Here is a 14,481-nt window from a genome sequence, read left to right on the forward strand (position 1 = left end):
CAGGATTTGGTTTATTAGTCGTAGAGAAATTGCAAAGGCAACATAAAACGCTCTCCCTCAGATTGCTGCTGGCCATGTACATAAAAACGCTGCAACGTGCTTCGGGAATACGGGAAATTTGGGTGCACTTGTTAAGCGAGGCCTGCTGCACGCTTCACCTCGTGCACTTTGCAATGGGAAGTCAGTCAGGCAGCAAAAACACTTTCATTTCTCATGGTAGGACTTCTCTGTGGTCGGTCAATTTCTTAGTTGAATTTTTTTTTTTTTTTGTTCTTTTTCCATCTCTGTGGCCAGTTCAGAGAGGGATTAGACACTTCAGAGAGGGATGACATAATGACAAACCCAGGACATTGTGTCTTATGTGGCACAGGCCTAAGCCCACACTGAGTCACCAGAAATGAAGATTAATATGCATCACTGAATAAAGATGAAGTAAAAGGACAGAATCAGAGCGAGGTTTAACTGTCGAGTTGACCGATATGCAAGAGCTACGATGAAATGAACCGCGAGGTTTGAATAGATTCACTCTTTGGTTATTCAGTCTGAGCGGGGAATTTTTTGATTGGCTTATTTTATAAACTGGTTTTAGTGTTTAATGTTTTTGGGAGCAATAATTTGATTGTATTCATTAAATTAAAATACAATCCAATTCAACAAACAGATGAGAGTATTTCTGTGTCTCCTGAGCAAGTCCAGAGGTTCTGTCAGATTGAAATCCAGTCATCCAGTCATTTCACTTTGCTCAGCGCTCTGCTCTCTATAATGTTTGTGTTGTTCATTGAGTTTGTGATTTCTATTACTGTACATACACCAGGTTAGTGGTGGGTACCTCTATGAGATAAAAAAAAGGGATCTTTAATTATTATTTATGATCCTTTGTTGTTATTCTGAGAAGTGTCTCATTATTTTGGGGTTTTAAGTCATTATTTTTAGATATTATGCCATCATTCTGAGATACTTTCTCATTATTTTGAGATTTCGGTCATTACCCAAGCTGTTAAGTCATCATTTTTAAGATACTATGTAATTAAATTGTGATATGATGTGATTATTTCAAGACACTCATAATATTGAGAACATTTCTTATCACTTTGAGTTACAAGGTCATTATTTCGATAACATTTCTCTATAATAATGACTTTTTTTCCTTCCAAAGATTTTTCTTCCAGACAGTTCTTTTTTGTAGACATGCTTTTTGAGTGGTTTGAGTTTGTTGGTAAAAAAAAACAAACAAAAAAAAAAACAGTTGAGGTGAATTTTAATTTTACTGCTTGCACCTTATTTTGGCAATCCTGATTAAAATGATGGAAACCAGATTCCAACTGAAATTATTTTCATTTGCAGGGTTCTCGTTTGTCTCTTTACCTCTATTTTAGAAAGGTTTTTTATTACAATCACTCTCATTATTGTTGAGTCGTTTTGTTTCACCACAGTCTTGTTTTCTAGAACTTTCTTTTTTTCCCTATATGAATTGAAGATACATTTGATCAGCCTAATACATAGGGTGGTCAGACGGAACGTGTATTGTATTGATCTAATCCCAGATTTGGCATAGTACATAAGCTTATACATTTGAAGCAAAGAGCATTTCACACTTTATCTGCAAACAGGATTACAGAGTGTCATGCTATAATCCAGCAGCATGGCTCCCTTTATTTCCTGAGCCAATTCAAGAACTCGCAAGTCATCCATCTGGCATGGTTAATGCAAAGCTTTTAACCTTTGTGAGGTACTGTATTAAATAAAATGGACAGCTGTTCACTTCACACACACATATTCATATTCTTTGCGTCACGGTGCCATGATAATCATCATTATTGCATTTCATCTCACAGCCCCTGCTTGGCCTTTTAAAGTTCTATATCAGGATTGAGACAATGGTGACGTAGCCACTTTTCAATTAACTGCCATCCTGTTTTTTGTTTTGTTTTTTTCCAGTTGTCTCTGCTGTGAATACACAGCACAGTTTTTTTTAATGAATGTGAACAGCGTGGATTCCCAGGTGACCTGCTGCTGCTGTGAAGTGATAATGAAAAAGGGCGGATACTTGGTCCAGGCTGCAGGTTCATCCGTTTTATAATATTATTCATTCAGCGATGAATCTTATCCCGGCGAGCGAAACAGGCTCAACGCATGTCCGGTCAGCATGGAGAGAATGAGGATGCAGAACTAAACATGCGGACTCTTTGAACCTGGAGATGGTTGGCGAGTTTGCACCTGCACGGGACTCTGGGAACAACACCTTTTGGAAGGAATACACCGACGTCGCCTTTGTGATGGCAAACAGCTTGATCCTGGTGATCACTTCTGTCGTGGGGATTGCAGCGAATATTTTCGTGATACTGGCAGTTTATCACCAAAAGTCACTGCAAACGTGGAATAACGCGCTGGTGGTGAATCTGGCAGTTATAGACATACTGAGATGTTTGATTGACTGCCCCATTCTGCTGACCATCGTCATGACTGTGTACCAAAGGAGACCTGTGGACGAGTTGATCTGTGACACACAAGTGGCCTCTTTCTCTTTCAGCTGCTGCATACAGCTCCTGACGCTGGCCTGTATAAGCGCTGAGAGATACCAGGCCATCGCACAGCCCTTCAAAACCAGCCAAAGGCGAATACGGGTGATGGTGCTGATTCCTGTTACGTGGACTACGGCTTTCGTGGTGGCTGTTTTTTGTCTGATGTTTGTGAAGGACTCGCCTGTGCATGTGAAATGCAAAGGATTACAGAGAGAAACGACAGCCTCTTATGACACCTTCGGACTTTACATGTTGTTCCCACTCTGGGCAGCTTGCTTCGGCGCCATCATTGGATTTTACGCTCGCATATTTGCGCACGTCCGATCCCATAACCGCAAAATATTTGACAAAGGCATTCTCCCGTCTTCGAAAAAGGACAAAACAGAAGACGAGCTGAAGACAGAAAAAAACGCAGCAGTAGAGAGTGGACATGAAAAACCCAAGCAAGACCAGACCTTGAGCAGAAGTGCTGCTGAAGTGGAAGAAGTGACGAAAGCTGAACCTGACTCATCCAAGAAAGATTCAACAGCTGCTCTGCTGACCTCAACAAAAGCGCCGCAATGTGTCTCCCTCGGTTCAGAGAATAAAACAGAATTAAAAAGTACTGTGGAGATAACTGACTTGGAAACAGAACAACCCTGCCCTGCTGCAATGCAGGCTGCAGTGCAGACCGAGGAGAAGCCTTTGAAAACAGAGCCGCCCAATCCCTGTGCCAAGAAAGTTGAATCCAAACTATCAAATGGAGATGCTGTCGCTTGTGTTAGGAGCTCAAGCACAGAGCCACAGAAGGTGTCGTGCAATTTCGACACAGAAAAGCAGTCCAAAGTGCGAGTGAAAATCGACAAAGCACCCTCTGAAATGAAAGAGAGCGGCCCTCATGAAAACCCTGAGTCCACTTCTGTTTTACTGATTGAGCCAAAACCCCCTAAGACCAACAACGGAGGGGGAGCGCTGCCAGTTGATACAGTGGCTCAAGTGTCTTCATTACCTGCGGCCTCGAGTAATGTCCCCGAAGCAGATGCTGCGAAAGACATCGGGCAGGTTGAAGGCGCCGTGTGCATGATGCCTTCAAAAGCAAGTAGAGAGAGAGCGAGCAAGAAGAAGGAGAGCAGAATGGCAAAGCGTGCCGGCTACATAATTGTGTCTTTCCTCTTGTTCTGGCTGCCACTGATCACGACCATCCTGGCGAATTTCGTCGTGCACAAAAGCAAAAACACACAGGTGAGAAGCTGCAGAGGTAAGAATGCAACTTTGACCAAAAAAGCGTCAAGATGATTCTAGGCCTCTCAACTCTTCCTGGCCCGTAAACTCATTTTTTAGCTTCCCAGAAAGTCCTTACACAGGCACACACAACATTGATGCAAAGATGAGTATGATGTGCTTTAAAGTTGTGTTTTCAGGACAAATATGCATATCATGCGACTATGCGGGGACCTCAGTGCTGCAGGTTGACAGGCATTAAACTCATGGTGTCTAATGTTCTCTAAAACCTTTTCATTTTCCCTTTATTGTTTCAGATAGCAATCATTTGGGACGTGGAGATTCTGTCGGTGTCTATCGCCTGCATCACGTCACTGAGCGACCCAATAATATACGCCGCGGTGAACCCTCAGTTTCGGACAGAGTTCTACAGGCTTAAAAGCAGGGTTGAATCCATATTTAATAAGAAGTGATAACATTTCCTCATCTGTGTAAATTGAGTCTCGAAAGACCAAATGACCATATTCAACATTCCGTTATGCAACTGAATAATAAAATGGTTAACATTTGCAGAGTCATTGTTCAAATATCTGCTAAATTAAACCCCAGACGTCAAAGCGTGAACTTGTATTTGGGTAGACGGAGCCTATTATTTTATATGCCGCTGCGTTATATATTAGATTTTTGTGCCTGCCGACGTCTCAGTAGATACTAAACACCGCAGAGCAAGAGACGCGACACGCTGTGAGAGGCGGCCTGGACCAGCGCAATCAGCTCAGCGGGAGGACGCTGCTGAGTTTTTTTTGTTTTGTTTTTTTCTTCCTGTCACACAATCACAGAGGAGCTGCTCCTGTGTCTCCAAGGAGCCCACAGTCAGGACCCACCGCTGGGCCGGTCAGGTCCTCACATGTCCTCCAGCAGGAGCAGCAGCAGCACCTCATTATTATGTCATCTGCTCATTAGTGATGCTCATTGAGAAATCAGGCAAAAACATTATGAAATCCATCTAACTGTGTTCTGGTAAATTAAAAAAAAAAAAAAAAGACATGGATGTTTCAGTAGAGCTACAGTATTTATTCTATCCACTGCACCAAATGCACAATGTATGATTATTTTAGTCCCTCTTTTTCCTTACCCCCCCCCCCCCCCTTTATATGTGTACTCCATGACAAGACCTGTATTTCATTAAAAGCAAAGAAGAGTTGCAGAATTTACATCGTAACACACCGGCCTCATTGTGTTTTTCCTTCCAGTCGATTTCACTCTGACTTGACAAACCTCCCAACAGGACGCAGGGACATACTTTTTAATAAAACAGAATTCTGCAGTGACAGCATGCAAATCCTTAATTCAACCAGGTAACAGACAGAAATAGTATGTCAACAACTGTCAACTAAATCTAGAAATAAGAAGAGCCAAATTCGAATGCAGCTGATTAAGAGCTAACCAAGATATTTACAGTATGAAAAATGTACAAAATGGCCTTTAAACACAGTGACATCTACCAAGTCTCGCTTATGAATATTATACTTAATTTAAGAGGAACTCAATGGAGCTGATGTTCTACCCTCTGTCATGTGGTTGTCCTGGTCAATACTATGTGTCCATGTTAGGGTTAGTATTAGTTAAGTGTTGCGGCGAACGTTCACTCACAATTTCTACCTTTGTGACCTAACTAATATGTACCCTGTATAGTTCTCAATATCGATTGTTAATCAATGACAGTGGCTTTCAAACAGATCCATAATCAGAATGTCAAATATGTAAGCTAACATAAATTTTGTCGTTTTCGACTTTCACTTGCACATTTCACAAACATGTCAGGATGCGTAGCATTTTTTTTCTTTTTTTTTTTTTCCTCATCAAACGATGACACCAACCAGTTAATGAGTCACTTAATGAATATTCACAATAGGTTTCCATTCCAGCTGATGTATGTTTTCTGAATTTACAACAGTGAGGGGGACTATCGGAAGCCAGTTAATCGAAGGGGGGAGGGGGTTCAAAAACATTTGAACTGGGTGGTGAGTGAGGCGAGTGCTTTTAATGTGTAAGTGGACTGATTCAGTATTCACAAAGATGGCGCTCAGTCCATGAATATGTGTGCTTTGTCATCAGAGGCCATCAAGTTGACCTTTTAAACATCTGCCTTTTCCTCCTTTGAATCAGAAGACAACAAATACAACTACATTACATATTCAAAAATAAAGTTTTTTTTTTTCTCAGTAGTTTTAGGCAACGACGATTAACCACGCAATCCCAACACTTTGCCTTGCTCTGCTGTGCTTAATGGAGCAAGATCTGCTGGTTCGCTTTTCATCTCCAAGGCAGCCGTCCATTCATCACTCTAATACCATGCAGAGTTTGACATCAGATGAGATCACTACATCAAAAAACCCCCAACTTCTGCTAATCTTATAATCCCTCTAGATTATGGCAGGTTGATGCTCAGTGGTCCCTCTCCTCAGCATCTGGTGCTTCTCGAGACCAGTTAGCTGATCAGATAGGCATGACATCTACAAGGCAGATACTCGTACAATGTTGCTCTGAGAGTATGCGGTGGTGGTGGTGGAGCCATGGCCGTCTGATGAGGTCATCGCCGGGGCAGATAGGCTGACCATGGAGGGTGTGATGTAAGGTTCGTCACATTTCAAGGGCACGGTCTCGTCGAGTTTGGCATTCAGGCTGGAGCGACTGTGAAAGGGATAAAAAAAAAAAAAAAAAGGAAGTAAAACACAGGATGAAAGAGGGTGAGAGGCCTGACCTTGTGAGTGTCTCACACAAAGCCTGTACTACAGTCAGTTCTTTTAGACTTTTCTATACTGTACGAAAGCCTCTGGGGGGGAAAAGCCACAGTTTTTGTAGAGATTGAATGTACAATTTAGAAGGAGTTTAGGCTCATGTCACTCCTTAATGTATTTCAGGTTTCAGTCTGGTCTACAGATCACATACGAACCATTTGAACTATTTCTTTATCACATTTAATTTTTCCATCTTTAAGTTCGATTGATGTAAAAAAGCTCATCACAATGTCCCAGAGCCCAAAGTGATGTATTTTTGTTCATCCTCTTCTGTCCAGCCAACAGCGTGAAACCCAAAGACTCTTCATCTACTGTCACAGATGATAAAGAAAGCCACAAATCCTCATATTTAAGCAGCTGCAACTCCAAATATTTAACATTTCTGCTTAAAAAAAGGCTGACACAATTAATCGGCTGACAAATAGTTATAAAATCGTCATAGCAATCTTCCGATGGCCAAATCAGTTTATCAAGGTTTTACTGCAGCACTAACACATCCTGTGGATCTAAAGCCAAGGGCTGACTCTGACTATACTGTATATCCTAAATAACAATCTTTTAACATGCTCTCCATTTGGAGCAAAGACACCAGGTATTAAATATATATTGTTTTATGCATGTGAACACAAAAAATCCCACTGTCTTAGTGCATGTGAGTCTCACACAATCAATGATTATATCATGTACAAGCATGCTCATGAAAAATAATTTCTCAGCTATGGATGATGTGTTTCAAACCAAGATTAATGGGCACATTTCCTCAGTAACCCCTGTTGTGGGCTACAGCGTCTCCATTTGATGGTTCTGATTCAACTGTCTTGGCACAGAGTTTGGACAGCTCTGCTTTCAAAGGCTTCACTTCAGTCTGCACAGCAGCCTGCGTTGCAGGAGGGCAGCGTTGTTCTGTCTCCAAGTCTGTTATCTTCACTGTACTTTTTGAAATCCAGATTAGAGTTTAGGTTTTACGATACTCCCCAACGTTTTGAGATAGCTCTGACAATTCTGTCGCAGCATAATGGAGCTGAATGTCATGTCATTTTTGTCTTATTCATTTGTGGGTTGTTTTTTTTTTGTCTTTTCCTCCATTGTTCCTCCTCAGTCTCTATTCCCTCCACTCCTGCACTCACCTTAGTTAGCCGAACCCCGTTCTCAGTGTTATATCTGCATCAGATTCATCCCTGTTCACTTGGTTCCTCTACTCTTTTTTGATACCTGTGTTTCTCTGCCTTTTCTCCACCTGTGCCTCATCCCTTTGTTAGTTCAGTTTGTATTTCAGTCCAGTTATTAGCTCAGTCTCTGTCAAGTTCTCTGTCGTGTTTGCCTGATCCTGCGGTTGTGTTTTTGCCTGGTCCTTGTATTCTCTTGATCCTGAACAAATCCGCCGATCTTCCCGCCTGCTGTCTACTGCATTTGGGTCCACCTTATCTGCTCCAGTGTGACAGTGAATGTGAATTTTGTCTGTGCTGCTTACAATATTGAATCATTTCTTTCAACAGCTCCTTGCAGATACAGTGTTGTAGGTTTTTGCCGATAAAATCTGTACAGCAGTTTTCAGAGTGAAAGGACTATTTCTTCAACAACAGAAAGTAGTCCTACTGAGGTGTGTGCTGCCTGCAGATGAGCCACAGTGAAGCTGAGACTGTCGGACATTTGTATACAAATTATGAGTTAATTAACAAGGTAGTGGAGAAGTGGTGGGATTAATGTGTTTACTTCTTAATAAGCGTTCCTTCCAAATTCATGTTTTTGTTCTTGACTTGGTTTTTCTTTTTTCAGCTTTTTTACTGCCTGTTCTTTTGTTTTTACACGTTTGATATAAAAATAAAAGATAATCAATCAAATCAAAAAGATAATTCTATGTTTATGAAACCCAACATGTTGAGAAATCACACAAAGTGATTTTACTCAAATTTATCAAGGAAAACTCATTACCTCAAAATTACCAAGTAACCTACAGCAAAAATGTTCTATAGCTTAGATTTATAGGTGACTTTACTTGGTAATTCTGATGTAATCAGCTTCCTGGCTATTTCAAAAGTTAAGTCAGTTTTTCAAAACTGTACAGTGCACATGCTTTTGATTTTGTGTTCTGTAGGTAGCAGCACTACCTGTTGGCCACTGGCCTCTCTCTGATCTGGATGGTGCTGAGCTCCTGGTTGTTTGTGCTGGGCAGACTGAAGCTGCTCTTCTTCCTGTGGCGCCGAGAGCAGCACGAGCTCAGTCCGTGTGGCGACGAGGACAGCGAGGACGTGCGGGAACCCGACTTGTTCATCACGGAGATCTCCATGCAGTTGGACTGAAACGTCTGCTCGTCCACAAACTCGTGATTCTGCGGTGGGGAGAGATGGGGGGGGGTGAAATGTCGCTTGTGAATCACTCGATTACACCGATGATTGGCTCGGCTAAACAATGAGTGAAGATGTTTCACAGTAAAGACTAAACAGACTGAACAGAATCCACAGCAAAATTGTTTAATAATTGGAAAATGAATCATCAAGGGAGCAGAAATATATTGGCCCAGATGTCCATATTAAGAGCCATCTGCGAAAACATTCACAACTGTTATCCCTGTGACAAATGAGCATGACTTGAAGGTCAGGCTCCAAGTGCGTTTCAGGTTCTGCCAGCAGGTGGCAGAGTGACACCGCGCCATGCTCCTGATGCCATGGCCCTGAATCATGCATCCCTTTCTTATATGTTCCTTCTGTCAATCCTGCAATGCACTCTGCCATCTATAATGTACGCCATGAGAAGCCTGGTGTAAACATGTGTGCCGCCATCTGAATACCATGAAGCCTTTATGGAGCTTCTCCCAGACGACTGGCAAGCCTTTTACTGGAGGGGGGGGGGGATCATCTACGAGGAGGCACACTGATTTACTGCCTGTCCATGTCTCCCTGTACCGGGGTTTAGAGCCGCAAGTGTAAAACTCGTGTCACAGGCAGGCATTAAGGAGGCTCTTACATCTCTGAATTATACATAGTGTAAAATTAAGTATGCTGGTTTGTTTGAAAGGAATAATGTCACTGCCTGGCAGTCATGTTATCTTTAGCATGTTGCTGGAGAGGGGACCAAATGTTTCCCCATCCCCATTTATGGCTATTTTTAACTCGCGCTGCATATTAAATGACTGTACAGTTTGTGCATGGATGAAAAAACTCACTTTGTTTCTATTTGTAACGCACTGTAACCAACTGGCACTGCTGATGATACAGCGCGGGCTGCAGAAGTGATGCAATTTTGCATAAAAGGAGTTGTTTTTAGCTGTGAGCTGTATACAGTCTGTTACCAAAATAGTAAGAATGAAAGACGCCGAAGTGAGCTTGTGTTTTCCAGCGGACTCAGCTTTTAAGTTTTAGGTAGAAAAGGTTGTTTTTTTCTTTTTCTTTACCGTGGTCTTCTCCAGGCAGTGCAGCAGGTGATGATGCTGGCTCTCAAATGGGGGGTGAGGGGCCTTCCCCACCAGGGCTTGTCCTGCCTCCTTGGCGGCCTTTAAAACAGACAAAGCAAAGCCAAAATGAGCAGGTTGAGACTTCGCATCGGAACAGAGTTTCAGGCAACAGCTAGCTCGACGATGTTGTGGAGAGTATGCAAAGCACTGAGGGGTTGAAATGCTGATCTGTAGCACGGCAGCCAATCTACTGAGAACCTAGTGAAATGGGGATGCTTTAGAGATGCATAGAGACAGCGGCTGATTACAACATGTTACACTGATAGAATTGTGTTTTTTTGCCATTCTTTCGCTGATTTGGTGAGAAGGACCAGAAAAGTCAAATTAGAACTGGGCTCATTTCAGTGCAACAGCAGTGGCACACCTGGACACAGATCGGACAGATTGCACCAAACACGAGTCTGGACCACAACAACAAACTACACACGCTGATGGAGCTCTGCACGGCACTGGGATGGAAGGTATGTCGTGTTAGTCTGCACTACAACCTGGATGCTTGAGAAATAACACACAGAACACACAGCAGATCAGAAACAGAGTTTAGAGGAGATGCAGGCTGAGCACACGCAGCCTCCATGGGCGACCTACTGTCCAGTAAGCCTCCGGTTCCCTCCTTCCCCTCCAAACCCTGTTGGACAGACATGCAGGGCTTGGTCATGAGTCAGTGTGAGTGTAATGGCTGAGATCCACCAGAAGGCAAGTGTTGCCGCCTGGCCCTCCTGCTGTATGGACAGAGAGAGAGTGTCGACGGTGCATGTCAATGCTGCAGCCGAGAGGTGCGATGTAAGAGAGGCGGCGGTCACACTGAAGCACTGGAATGACAGCAGCCCCTGTGTTACAGCATGAGAAGCCCCGCCCACCACCCCACCCCACTCCCTCTCCCCTGTGTGTGGTGGCATGGCCCCCGAGCAGAGCGGCATGCAAGCGTCAGCGAGGCCCCGGTCAGTCAGCCCCCAAGCCGCTGCTTGGTCTCGTTACCTCCTCCAGTGAGTCGATCAGGAGCCCATTTTGTTTGTAGCGCATATAGGCATTAGTGCCTCGAATCTTCGCAGCACGGATTCTAGCAAGCCGAGTTTTCTGTTTGAACAAACAGACCTCTGTTTTAGCCTCTGACGGTTTGTCTGTCACACTAATTGGCTCTGTCTCCCTCTGGCAGTCACAGTATTTAGTAGGGAGAGGCCACGCTCAAATCTACCATTAGGAAATTCTGCCTTAGCAAACACTTTCAGGAAGAAATGCACATATTGCTATTGAAAAGCTGCTGACACCATACTCTGAAGATCATTTGTTCAGTCATTGTCATTCCCTCTCTTATTCCTTTCTCCCACTGAAATACACTCAAGCAAGTTCAGCCCACCCAATACACACATACACAGAGAGCACAATAAGAGATTAATATTCTGGAAAGATAGTGTTTGCCCTGTCATTCTGTTACGTGCGGATAAGACAGGGACAGAGAAAAAGAGTCAGATAGAGGCAAAACAGAGAGAAGATAGAGAGAGAGAGGCAGGAAGAGGGAGGCAGAGGAAGGGGATGGGGGGTGAGTCAGTACCCTCTGGGCTCGTCGCTTCTCCGCCCGCTGGCTTTGGTGGTAGATACGGCTGAAGTTTGACACTATGACAGGGACCGGCAAGGCGATGACCAGCACCCCACTCAGAGAGCATATGGACCCAAACACCTTCCCCACGATTGTTTTTGGCACCATGTCCCCGTACCTGCAACACAGAAAAACAGACAAACAAGTCAGCGCGCGGGGTGGAAAAAACAAGGAGGACAATAACCCCTTTTTAAAAGAATCGGCTCGCAGGCTTGTTTTTATCATGTTAAGCTGTTGTGTGCTTAATGTTATTTTTACCAGTCTTGAAATAGTTACAGTGACCTTGGATTATTTCACAACTTCAAATAAGAAGTCACACATTTGAAGCGGGTGAGGAATAAATAGGACTTCTGTGAAGTCTCTTGTGCGTGGCCTACTTCTCTTCGTGCCGTCGTGATGTTTCTCTTTTAAAACCCTGTTTCATATATAATTACACACCTGCTGGCACGGGCTAATGCTTTCACGTCGTGACCAAACGCGCTACACGTCCCCTGTGACCTCGGTTAGCCAAACAGCTTGTGAAAGATACAGGGTGTAGTATCACATTGGGTAAAGGCAGAAGGGGGATGGGAACAGTCAGCGTGATGCTGCACCCTGGAGAAACTCGTTTTAAGTCGGTGGGGCATTTGTGTGTTTTGTTTTTCCTGCACGCATCAAAATGGACCCTGAATATTGAATGTAGATAAACGGTGAAACCATACTGAACATGTTTGAGATAAAGCCAACAAGCAGCTCTCTGTGCAGCGCTGATCTGATGGTGCACCGCAGCACATGCATGTCATTTTTCAACATCACAGAAATGTTGCACAGGCCGCATTCGGCATGAACAGATTAATGGTTGTACATATGTCAGATGGAACTGAATCATCCCCATTAAAGAGATTAATGTGCCTGTCTTCTATCAGGCAATCGGACCTGTCTGTGCTCAAGGTAAAGCCAGAATCACGCTGTCTTCACGATCTCGCTTTCTTTGCATTAGCCGTCACCTCTGGCACCATTTACAGGATGTGGAAATAACAAATCATTCGGCTGTATTTTTAATTGTGTTCAATACAGTGTGAAGATTTGTATCCACTTACTATTTACACACTGCAGAGTGAACAACAGCGATGTTTAGCAGAAAGAAGTGGCGGAAAGCAACTTAGTCCACTTGTTTTATTTTACTGTTCTCTAGGACAGTTTTCAGGTACTTTCACTCTAATATTTCCATTTTCTGTTTCTTACACTCCAAGAGGTGAAAAGTGTACTTTTTACTCCACTTTGTGCATTTGTAGACTTTAGTCACATGTTACTTTGCTGATTCAAAAAAAAAAAAACACAGAATATAAAAATACTGATACTGACACCATGAAGAAAACCTGACATGACTTTGAGGGCATTACATTTTTAATATTCACTAAAAGATAAGTATAGCAAGGGTTATGTACTGTGCGATTTTAGCTTTTAAGGTAATTGGGTGTGAGAAAGGTGGCCACTGCAGCAGTGTGTGTGTGTGTCGGCTCACTGTCAGAGAGAGAGAGAGAGAGAGAGAGAGAGAGAGAGAGAGAGAGAGAGAGAGAGAGAGAGAGAGAGAGAGAGAGAGAGAGAGAGAGAGAGAGAGAGAGAGAGAGAGAGAGAGAGAGAGAGAGAGAGAGAGAGAGGCTTGTATCAGTATCCATACTGTGGAAAATGAGTACATAACCCTAACCCTGGCATGAGACAACTTTTTTTGCTTGAACTTATTCTGAAGTAAAAATGTGTGTAGTTTGGCTCTATGTAAACCCTTTGCTTTGCAACAAAAATACAGGTTGAATTACAGCACAAAGGAGACAAGTTTGCCAGTGCACAACCAGAACAGGAGGAGGCATTGTTTACCCTGGTCACTATCCACAGGTAACAGTGGAAGAACTGGAATAACCTTGGAAAAGAAAAAAAAAAAAACAAGGTGATGGAGGAGGCCAAGGAGGCTGAGGAGGTGAGGAGGGATAGGGTTAATGACAGAAAGCAAGGTAACACAAGTGTGAATGCCATTTGCTCAATGGAGAGCGCTCTGGCGTTGATACATGTTTCCTCTGACCACTTGGACTCAAGACGGTTCAAAAGCTCTATTCCCTCTACAAGATCAGAAAGTAACTAAGCCTGCATACTTAATAAAACAACCAAGTGTTTAACTCCTTTTCATAGCACTGAGATGAGGGTTTTCAGGTCAAATATGGATTCTTTACAGTTGTTTTTTCTGCTTTGGACAGTAGCCAGGCTGCCAGCGACAGCGGTGCAGCACAGTAACACTAGAGGGAAATGCTATTTCTATAAAAGTCACAATTTAAATGCATGGCTTTTTCCTGCAACCGGGTACTTTTTACACTTTAGTGTTGCTACTTTCACTCAAATTCAAGATCATACACCTCTGTCAGTGAGTTCAGTGTGTGTCTGGTTCCATTATGTTCGGTCCAGTACAAAACTGGACTATACGGACTCATTTTATAAGGTTAATGTCTGAGCAGCCAACTATGTGAAACAGAGTCGTCATATCTTGATTGTCTCTGTGACTTTGTGGTCTTTTATAAGTGCCTGATGAGGACATAACGTACAGACAGTAGTGACTCAGTGAAGTCATTTCAAATTGAAGATTTGCTCTTGCATGTACTACACTATGTACTACCAAGACTAACAAACTAAACATTAAGTCACAAGCTCTGTGACACTGTGTTGGTGATAATCATTCAATATCGTTATCAGTCATTTCTCCCGGGCGATTAAAAGCACTGGACAAAAAAACCTGCAAATTATACCCACAAATCATTTGAACATAGCCTGCATGTTCATTAACAGCTTTCTGCAGACACTTCAGGGCACAGGAAGCACAGGGATTTAAGAAAAAGACGAATGATTTAGAGCGTGTTTGTTTTCCTTGTCTTTCTAAACATCCCT

At 43.0% G+C, this 14,481-nt stretch overlaps 2 protein-coding genes across 4 annotated transcripts in view; one reads left to right on the forward strand and one right to left on the reverse strand.

Annotated features, from left to right (window-relative positions):
* Positions 1-2,198: 2,198 nt before the first annotated feature.
* On the forward strand, positions 2,199-4,872 carry LOC119024172 (dopamine D2-like receptor). The gene is made up of 2 exons (XM_037106690.1): positions 2,199-3,743; positions 4,040-4,872. The coding sequence occupies exons 1-2, from the start codon at positions 2,199-2,201 to the stop codon at positions 4,193-4,195; spliced, it is 1,701 nt and encodes a 566-aa protein (XP_036962585.1). The 3' UTR covers positions 4,196-4,872.
* Positions 4,873-5,559: 687 nt separating this feature from the next.
* Positions 5,560-14,481, reverse strand: part of LOC119025046 (potassium voltage-gated channel subfamily D member 2-like) — a 38,008-nt gene continuing 29,086 nt past the window's right edge. For 2 of the 3 annotated variants that reach the window (XM_037108343.1, XM_037108345.1), the window contains exons 3-7: positions 11,527-11,689; positions 10,953-11,051; positions 9,915-10,013; positions 8,632-8,852; positions 5,560-6,416 (exon numbers count right to left, since the gene is read on the reverse strand). In XM_037108343.1, the coding sequence (XP_036964238.1) occupies positions 6,239-6,416; positions 8,632-8,852; positions 9,915-10,013; positions 10,953-11,051; positions 11,527-11,689 (760 nt within the window). In that variant the 3' untranslated portion in view covers positions 5,560-6,238. The remainder of the gene's footprint in view (positions 6,417-8,631; positions 8,853-9,914; positions 10,014-10,952; positions 11,052-11,526; positions 11,690-14,481) is intronic. The other variant, XM_037108346.1, reaches the window with a different exon arrangement.

Source organism: Acanthopagrus latus, chromosome 8 (genome assembly GCF_904848185.1).
Source record: "Acanthopagrus latus isolate v.2019 chromosome 8, fAcaLat1.1, whole genome shotgun sequence".
NCBI classification, from domain to species: domain Eukaryota; kingdom Metazoa; phylum Chordata; class Actinopteri; order Spariformes; family Sparidae; genus Acanthopagrus; species Acanthopagrus latus.